The 9,681-nt window shown below is 40.2% G+C and overlaps 1 protein-coding gene across 2 annotated transcripts; it reads left to right on the top strand.

Moving 5' to 3' along the window:
• The first annotated feature begins 5,602 nt into the window (after positions 1-5,602).
• On the top strand, positions 5,603-9,611 carry armc7 (armadillo repeat containing 7). Of its 2 annotated transcripts, XM_042223407.1 has the most exons (4): positions 5,603-6,011; positions 6,768-6,911; positions 6,994-7,371; positions 8,224-9,611. In XM_042223407.1, the coding sequence occupies exons 1-3, from the start codon at positions 5,924-5,926 to the stop codon at positions 7,335-7,337; spliced, it is 576 nt and encodes a 191-aa protein (XP_042079341.1). In that variant the 5' UTR covers positions 5,603-5,923; the 3' UTR covers positions 7,338-7,371; positions 8,224-9,611. The 2 variants fall into 2 exon arrangements, with proteins under 2 accessions (XP_042079341.1, XP_005913795.1); XM_005913733.3 differs by lacking the exon at positions 8,224-9,611 and having other exon boundaries at positions 6,994-7,877.
• Positions 9,612-9,681: the final 70 nt, after the last annotated feature.

Below are 9,681 nucleotides of genomic sequence, written 5' to 3'. Positions count from 1 at the left end.
TGTGGCTTAGCAGGTAGGGTGGGTTGTCTGCTAGTTAGAAGGTCATTGGTTCAAACCCCCCAGGCTGTGTGTTAAAGTGTTCTTGAATAGCAGAACTCTGTGTAACAAAATGCAATCGGCTTGTTAAAAAGTTTTTAGACTAGAAAACACAGGTAAAGTTTGGCCACACAGGTTTTGCACCACATGACATTCCTAACAACCTTCCTAACTAGGAATGTCATGTATCCTACCGGTCTTGAACTGGGGCTCTTTGCATGCAAGGCAACTATTTTAACCACTACACCAGGGGAAAGCCCTGCACGTACCCTAATACAATAAGAATTCACACTAGTGACTGAAATTCAATTCAAATTCAAATTCAAATTCAAATTTTATTTGTCACGTACACAGTCATACACAGTACGATATGCAGTGAAATGCTTAGACAACTGCTCGTGACCTAAAGAAAACAAAAAAGGAAAAGGCTATGAATAAGATAGGAAATTAATATGAAAAATTGAAAAGGGTAAATTTAACTAGGAAGGAATAAAATATAAATTAAGATTAAAAATGAAATAACTGTACAACACAAATTAGAATGAAGGGTAAATTTAACTGGGAAGAATAAGATAAAATATATAAATTAAAGTTGAAAATAAAATAACTGTACAACAAAATACACAATATAGAACTATATAAGAATGTATGAAGAAATCTAAATAAATATATACACAATAACAGCAGCTGTACAAGTATTAACCGGAAATGAAGAATATAGTGACCAGTGTTGTGCAAAAACAAAGTCCAGAAAGTCCAGTGTGTGTGTAAGAACCATGTGTGGGTCAGTACTGTGTGGTGGTGTGATTGAGAGACCGTATCGCCTGCGGGAAGAAGCTCCTCCTCAGTCTCTCTGTGTTGGTCTTCAGGGAGCGGAATCGCTTTCCTGACCTCAGCAGAGAGAACAGTCTGTTGTTGGGATGGCTGAGGTCCTTCACGATCTTCCTGGCCTTGGTCCAGCACCGCCTGCTGTAGATTGAGTGCAGGTCAGGGAGCTCGGAGCGGATGGTGCGCTCAGCTGACCGCACAACCCTCTGTAGAGCTCGTCTGTCCTGCATGGTGCTGTTCCCGAACCAGGTTAAGATGTTTCCCGTCAGGATGCTCTCTATGGTGCACGAGTAAAAGTTCCTGAGCACCTTGGAGGGCAGTTGGAAGTCTCTCAAGCGTCTGAGGTGGTAGAGACGCTGACGGGCCTTTTTCACCACGGTGTTGATGTGACAGGACCATGACAGGTCCTGCGTGATGTGAACTCCGAGGTATTTGAAGCTGTCCACTCTCTCCACTGGGCACTCGTTGATGACGGGGGTCTGGTAGTTCCTCTCCTGCTTAGTGCTGAAGTCCACTATCAGCTCCTTTGTCTTACTGACGTTTAGAAGGAGGTTGTTCCTCTGGCACCAGTTCTCCAGATTCCTAATCTCCTTCAGGTAGGCCGTCTCGTTGTTATCAGAGATCAGGCCCACCACGACGGTGTCGTCAGCAAACTTGATGATGTAATTCAGAACACTGATGACTATCATCACAGTGAGTATTAGACTTGTATGCAGTAGAGGTGGGCGGATTGATCCAAATATCGATAGTATCGATACCAACACTAAAACCAAGTTTCAAAACACATGAAAAGCTGAAAGGTGTTTTTTGTTGTGTTAACTAATTATTGTGGAAAGTAATAATCACAGTGACATAGTGGTGATTAAAATGTGTTCAGAATTTGAAACTTGAGAATTCATCTCATAAGTCATGGCACGCTACTCTCCCCCAGTTAGCTGCCTGAATAACTTATAATTATTGGTACTGATATCGGCAATACTGGCCCTGTATTTGCTTGGTATTGGATCAATACCAAAATTTGTAGTGTGGCACAGTGACAATGAAGGAAAGTGTGTTCAAATAGCATCAATTAACACACAAATTTAGTTTTTTTTATTTCTATATGATAATTCTTCATAATTAAACAATAAGAACAAGTAGTCTGATGTCCTGTAATCATTATGAAGCTATAATTTGAAATACAATAACACATTATGTTTTTGTACAAAGTATCAACATCGGCTCGGTAACGTCCATACCACCCTGAATTTGACTTGGTGTCTGATCAGAAAGGAAATCGGTGGTATTGCACATTACAATCTCAGAGGAGATGCCGCCTGCTGGTCAAGGGATTTCTGCACAGGCAGACCCATCCATGTTTTGTATTTACAGTCTGTGGTTATACTGCATCTGTTATTTTCTATTGTTAACTATCATAATTGCTGCTGTACACAAGCGAAAGATACCCTGCTGGATCCCGGGAGGAGACACAAATCCCTTGGCGGGTTGCATCGGGCATAAAAAAATCTGCCAAACCAAATATGCGGCGCTACCTGCTGTGTTGATCCCTTGTGAATAACGGAAAAACTGAAAGTAGCTTTCTTTATTTTAGAGTGGAGAAAAGCAAACAAGCACATTTTCTCATGTACTGAACTTGAGCACAATTTTTGAAACCTTTACTTGAGAATTTAAAATTTTGTACTTCTTTACGGTAGAATGCTGGACTAGCTCTAAATGGCCTTTTCTCTCTATCTACAATGTTTAGTTATTAGTTACAGATTACAGATCTTATATTTGAGTGAATAATTATTTCATGTCACACTGATAGTGAATTTAAAACCTTTATTTTGACAGATCAGCATCAGTTATTACTTTCTAGCATCCATCAGACTGAATACATCCCAACACTAAGGAGTCTGATTTTCCTGCTTCATTGAGCAAAAACTGAAGGCAGAGCTGATGTTTGTTGTACGGCATTAGCGTCTGTGCTTTGATTTTTAATCCTGATTAAACTAAACTCACACCAATAAAATAAACATGAAAACCTCTGTGGCGTGCATTTTAAATAAATGATCTTTAACAATGTATATCACAAATAATTTATAGTTAAAGAGATTTTCATTCATACAGTCCATTAGGTTGCAGTCAATTCTGCCCCCTGCTGGAAAAACACGTAAGTACAAGAAAGATGCTGTTTAAGCTCCTTTACTGGGCGTCTTGGACAGTGTTGTGTCCAGCCCAGATGTCTATACAAATCTGTGAGGGTTACTTCAATAAATCCATTACTGTAAGCAGGCCTCAGTAAAAATATTCAGCAAAGCCATCTTTGCATATGTGGACATGTGCAGCGTCCACCTGTGGAGACCTGCTCTGTATTACAGTCTGCTGCAGAGGCACTGAGGTTCAGGCTGCTGCCCCCTTCAGCCGCTCCCTCCTTGCTGCTTCTTCTCGGTCAGATCATCGATCTGCTTCTGCCGCCTCTCCAGGACCTCCAACCTCTTGGCATCGTTACGCGCTCGCTCCTGAGCCCTGAGTTCAACGACGTCCTCAAAAAACCTGTGTCTGCGCAACAGAGGAAGTACCGAATGAAAACAAATGACAAGTGAGAATTAATTAGAGAACCAGAAAAGATTAATGGTAAGATTACAACCTTTCTTCTAATGTGACGTAGGTGGTTCAGTGTGAAAAAACAGATTTTGATTTTACTTTCACGGAAAAATATTAAACTATAGCTTTACCAGAGAAAATGTTTTGGATATTCACTTTCTCTCAGTTTTGTTTCAATTAGTCTCCAGAGTGTGTTTGGAAACCTACTGTTTCCATTTTTCTAACAATAAAAAAACCCCCAAAACAAGCAGTTGTCCACTGTAACTAAATATTCATCTTTTCTTTCTCTTTTGTTGAATTTTGACCAAAGAATGATTTCGGTGATTTCAATAGTTTCAGGAGTTTCAATAATGAGGTTATTTTAGGGCTCCTTCAAAGATTTTAGGGATGTCAATTAAAAAGACACAACCAGCTGTGCCACAATGTCCAGTCTGTACAACACAGCACTGAACAGTAAAGATTTCTCTTTGGACTTTTGGTCAGACAAAACACAGCTGTTCAATTTGCAGAGCTTCTCTAGTGTGCTGTAAAATCTCTGGTGCACTAACAGCACGAACGAGTTAGTGGGACTAAAAGTTAATGAAAAAACCTTTGAAATTAATTGTATTGACAGGGCTTTTCTAGAGGTCTTAAAAACAACATCTGCAAATTCAATACCTTTAACATGATTTAAATATGATTAAAGGCATTTTAGATACAGCCAAGCAGGAGGTTAGAGCCCATCTCAGCTGTTACAGAGCAGGTTATCAGTCTGCTGCAGGCCCAACACAGATTGTTTCCGCCATTAAACCTGGCTTACAGACAGGCTTACCAGAAATCATGCACAAAGAGCAATACAAAAACAACAAGGAGAATAAATCTGCATTCAAAATACACCAAATATACAAAATCATATCACATAAACTGATTTTATAACGCTCCTGCACAGGGGACAGAGCAGCTCCAGGTCCTGTTACACCTTACTCGTGGCGTTGTCGGCATTTCTTACAATAATTTTGCTTAATGAGACCTCGTAATAACCTTGAAGCAAATCTTCATAGCTGGGAAACGGGAACTAGAAATTTATTTGTCAGTCAGGGAACCCATGGACATCACCACATACTGAGTTTCCAAGCTCGCAAATGCTCCACCAGACTCTCTGAAATGTATTCTTCTCTTTTTTCCCCCCCTTGGAATGTGTCTTTTTTTCTTTCAGATTTTGGTATTTATCATCTTGGAACTTTGCTCATTTTTTCTTGGAAACATAATGATCTAAATTTAAATTTATCCTTTGCTAATTTCTTTGAAATATGTTCATTTTCTTCTTTAAAATGTCCTATTTTTTTTTTCTAATAAGCTTACCTTTTTTGATTTTGTAATTTAATACTTCTGAACTTTGCTCATTGCTACCTCAGAAATTTGACATTCATTTCCTAATGCATGTATGTATGTATGTATGTATGTAAATATATAGCATGTTACTGCCTTATAAATTTGCTCCTTTTTTCAAATAAGTTTGTCTTTCTTTCTCATTATTGTTCCATTATTTCTGGTAAATTTGCTATTTTTTTCCTGATACTTTTGCCATTTTAAAACAATAAACTAGACATTTATTTTTCATTTTTTCTCCTAACTTTGAATGCTTTCTCCATGTAAATTTGCCCATTTCTTTCATCGAAAATTTGCTTTTTTTTTTGTAAATTATCCATTTTTCTCGTAAGTCCGCCGAATTTCTAAAATTTTCAGCTTTTTCTCTTTGACTTCCAAAGGACTGCAGAATGGGCCTAATACGCAGTCGCACTGCTTCCCCTGCAGTACCTTTTAACAGCGAAGTCGTGCTGCTTTTATAATCTCCACTTCTGATCGGCTCTTTCGGAACTGCATGTTTATTAATAAGGTGTGCAGTAAACACTTGCATGTGCAAATGTCACGCACAACATGCCTGTTACGTACAGGTGGCTGAGCTGTAAACACGCTTTAACGTTACCTGTTAATGAAAGCAGCAGCGAGTCCAACGATGATCGTCCCGAACAGGATCGGTTTGGCGAGCCGTTTCCCGGCTGACAGTTTGTGCTGCTTCATTTTGGCTTTATTTTGAACTTTAAACACTGACCTTCCCCTACAGTTGGCTGAGGTGCTGTACACACCCCCTTCGTGTCGCACAGTTATTAGGAACTTCCGGTACCACGTGACACTAGCTTCCGCTTGACAGTATTTCTATTTTGTGTCATGTTGTGTGAGGGAGTATTAGGGCCACATTAACAAAAAACTATGATAGAAGACCTTTAACTGCGTATGAAAAATGTAAATTAGATTTGATTCTGTGTAAGCGCGGCTTGACCGTATGCTATCAGATCGAAACTGATTTTAAAACAAAAACTATTAAACGGAACCTTCGTCTTATCCACGCAGCTACACGGAGGCATTTCATGGTCAGACCGCGCCGGGAACGAACTGAAAAGAATAAAGCGGAGAGCGGAGCTGGTGGTGGATTATGTGGAGGAGCGGCTCGTCCGGAGGCTCTGACCGCTTTGAGTATTTACAAACTCTGGTCACCGAGTTTCAGGACACCGACAGCGACGGTGGGAACAGCTGTGTTTGGATTCAACTTTAAACTCACTACTCTGCTTTCTTCTGTTATCTTTTTTCCAATCTTGCCTTTTCGTCTTTCTGCTCCAACTCAAGATCCACAAGACAATAATATGAATCATAAGTAAATAGAACAAAAACATAAAAAATAGGTGCCTACAGAAAGCCTAGGTGCTCCTCTTTGGAGACGTACGTCATCAAATAATTATTCAAAATGTGAAATTATTAAATACACATTTATTAAATTGAAATAATTAGTTTTATTTAAAATATATGTCAGTTGTTATTATTTCATAGTTCTGGGCTTCAACACGTCATGAATTTATTTCTACTGTCAACCTCACCTGTCAAAGTCAGGGGGCGGGGCTAATGCTGATCTGGTCAGTATCTTTACCTTTTCGGGAGTCGATTATTTCGGTGGGTGTTTCTCAATAGCAAGTACGCTAAGGAGTCCAGCCGTTCAGCTTCAGAAAATGAATTATTAATTCAATGAGTGTAGCACATTAGCAGTGCGCAGGCAATCCGGGCATGGACTGCAGCATTATCTGGGATCAATCGTCTTAACTTGCTGTGCAGGGTAACCAATCAGATTTTAAGGTCTGTTGACCAGCCACAAATAATTTGAAATGAATATTTGAATGAATTAATTAGACTTTTAACTAAATATTTGCCTATTTAATTTTGGCACTCCATAGTTCTCATTTTATGTGATTACATACATTACATGTGATGATTTTTTTCCTCCTCAGAGGCAAAGGAACAAGTTCTGGCTAATTTGGCCAATTTTGCATACGATCCAAAGAACGTGGAGTATCTGAGAGAGCTGCAGGTGACTGACCTCTTCTTGGACATGCTGACTGAGGAGAATGAGAACTTTGTGGAGTTTGGGATGGGTGGGTGTCACAGTGACATCTCCTTCATTGTCTGCAGCAACTGTCAAGCCTTTATCTCTGATTTTGTCTCTCGTGATCTCAGGAGGGCTCTGTAACCTCAGCATGGACCCTGAGTGCAGAGATGTCGTCCTGCAGAGCGACGGCATCCGCTTAGTCACAAACTGCTTGTCGAGCCAGAGGGAAGAGACTGTCCTGTCAGCCATCACCACCCTCATGAACCTCCTAACACCCACGTCACGCTCTCAGATCACCGATCCCGCCATCCTGCAGTGCATGCTGCGCTTCTCCCTCTCCGAGAGCCCGCGTCTGCGCAACCTGGCTACCGTGTTTCTGCAGGACTCCTGCAGCGAGGAGCAGGTGGCGCAGGCGCAGCAGCAGATGGAGGGGCAGCAGACGGCAGTCGGCATCCCGCTGCCGAAAGACTAAAGACACAGCGCAGACCTTTATCTTTTTATAAGTTTGCTCTCTCTGTGATTCACTCTCTGTGAGAGCGTCACAGATGTTTCACCCGCTGGAGCCAAAATTTGAAATGTTGTTCAAAAAAAAATAAAAACATATTGGACATCCGCTGGTAAGAAGTAATGGATTCATTTGACAAAAATTATGCTGCTTTTTTGGAATTAATAAAGTAATTCTCTCATTAACTGTGAGTAAACCTTTCATTATGAAAAGTTTACTCCCAGTTTGAGGTCTTTAAGGCATCAACAAGATACCTTAAAATAGCAAAACAGCAGTCACATGATGGCTGCCCCTCTGTGAGCCTGGTTTCTTCAGGTTTCTTTCTCTTTAAAGGGAGTTCTTTCTTCCTGCTGTCACCAAGTGTTTGGTCAGAGGCAGCAGTTTGATTGTTAGGGTTTTCTCTGCATTACTGTAGGGTCTTGCAGTATTAAATGTCTTGAGGTGACTATTGTTGTGATTTTGTGCTATTTAAGTAAATCTGGATTAAAATGAAAGCGTGTGGTTAAATTTGACTTCATGTCTGAAGCGCTGTCAGTGCTCAGTAAGATCAGGAAATTCTTCTTCTTCCCACTTCTCCCTCTGGGGGGGGGGGGTCATCTGCCTCCATCTCATCTAGCTTTGTATTCTAAACACTCAACCTAAGCTCTGTTGAAATGCACATACATTATATCATACGTTTTAAATCAAAAGCCTGACATCACTGCACTCATCACATATTCTTTCAAGTCTTTTGCTACATCCAGAAATACATAAAACTCCACCTTTGCTACTTGAAATGCTATTGTCCCTCTTAACCATCGTCTTGTATACTAAACCAAGAATAGACTTAACTAATAGCATGTTATTTCTTTGCTTAACATGTGACATCAAAGAATATCTCAGTATTTGTCTGTTACTGGCTTATGTTCGGATCTTGTGTTTTATCTCCTGGAAGGCGGTGAAAATACCAAGATGATGCATCATTGATATACAGTTAGGTCCACCAAAACGTAAGTACACCACTTCAGATTGATTCTAAATCTGTCATCTACTTGAAATAACAAGGGAGGAGGATTAAATTGGCTTCTCAGTCTAAAATTGCCTGACTTTGTATAATAATGGCTTGCATTTTTCTAATCTAACAGTCATTGTCTGGAAGAGATAAGTCACCAGATCAGCTTTCTGGATTTAGTGCATAAATGTGCACCACATGCGATATGTTCTCTGAGCCAACACAACCTTCCCCACTAAAATAGTTTTCAGGTTTGAAACTACCACGTAGACATGGCCTGAAGGTTGCATGTCGTTTGCAAATTGTTCCTCTTTAAATATCACATTATGTGTAGAGGAAAAAAAATAAATCCAAGCATGCTTTTGTGTACGTATTTATACATCAGGCCCCAGATGTTGAACCTGCTCCGACTCCTCCAGAGGTTCTGGATGTGGTTGAGGTTCAGAGATCGGTGCAGTTCTTCCACACCAAAGTGGGGACAAGCATTTCTTTATTGAGGCGTTGTCATTTTGAAGCAGGAAAAAGACAAACCTAACTCAATGCCACAAGAACGCAAGTGATGTTTTTCCTCATCCAAAATAAATTTGCTCAACAAATTTTTGGCCTTTTTGTGTGCTTTTTCCTGCCACATGAGGGAGTCCAAGATACTTTTGTATGCATTGCTCCACCAATGCATTCACCTCTTGGGAGAACAGTTTGGTTATTAGTATCACCTGTAATAACCTCCCAGTCAAAGGAATGCATGGTGACAATTTGAAAACAAAAGTCTCGAGTCTAAAAGGAGAACAAACTCACTCTTTGTCTCAAATCACATTTTTCCTCCTTGAAATGTGCATTCCTTTGCCTTTCCCTGTTAAAACCACCTCCTGTACTTGGCGCATGGTAGGAATACCATGTCCTGAAACATTTAATCCAAACCCAAAATATGTTAAATAAAAAATGCTAAATAAACCTTGAGGTTCTCTCTTAAGAGCCAGGAGCACAGTTTGTTTTCATTTGGGCTCTTAAGGGCTATTTCTGGGCCGAGTCCTTCAGGTCTAGACAGGAGACGACATCCGATCCAGCAGCCCAGCGTCAGGTGAACTGCACATGTAGCCTGGTCAGGAAATTCTTTACAGCTCTGAACAATGCTCACTCACTTTAAAGCTCATGTTTTTTAAAGTGGAACATGTGTGCATATTTCTGAATGGCAAGCTTAAGAGGCCTGCACCTGCCATCGAGGACAATAAAAAAAAAAATAAAAAAAAACACATCTTCATTCTTCCCGTAACAAGAGGAACCTGCATGCCTGGTTTTAATAATTTGTAAAAAGGTTTATTT

The sequence above is a fragment of the Haplochromis burtoni genome, unplaced genomic scaffold (genome assembly GCF_018398535.1).
Source record: "Haplochromis burtoni strain Fernald_Lab_line unplaced genomic scaffold, NCSU_Asbu1 Contig_6, whole genome shotgun sequence".
In the NCBI taxonomy this organism is placed as follows: domain Eukaryota; kingdom Metazoa; phylum Chordata; class Actinopteri; order Cichliformes; family Cichlidae; genus Haplochromis; species Haplochromis burtoni.
The sequence above is the reverse complement of the archived record's forward strand: the minus strand, read 5'-3'. Positions and strand labels throughout refer to the sequence as shown.

Excerpts from the sequence above, each read along its gene's own strand:
- armc7 (XM_042223407.1), top strand. The coding sequence starts at position 5,924 with ATGTGGAGGAGCGGCTCGTCCGGAGGCTCTGACCGCTTTGAGTATTTA. Across the intron at positions 6,012-6,767 it reads TCAGGACACCGACAGCGACG|AGGCAAAGGAACAAGTTCTG; the intron begins GTGGGAACAGCT and ends TTTCCTCCTCAG. Across the intron at positions 6,912-6,993 it reads CTTTGTGGAGTTTGGGATGG|GAGGGCTCTGTAACCTCAGC; the intron begins GTGGGTGTCACA and ends TCGTGATCTCAG.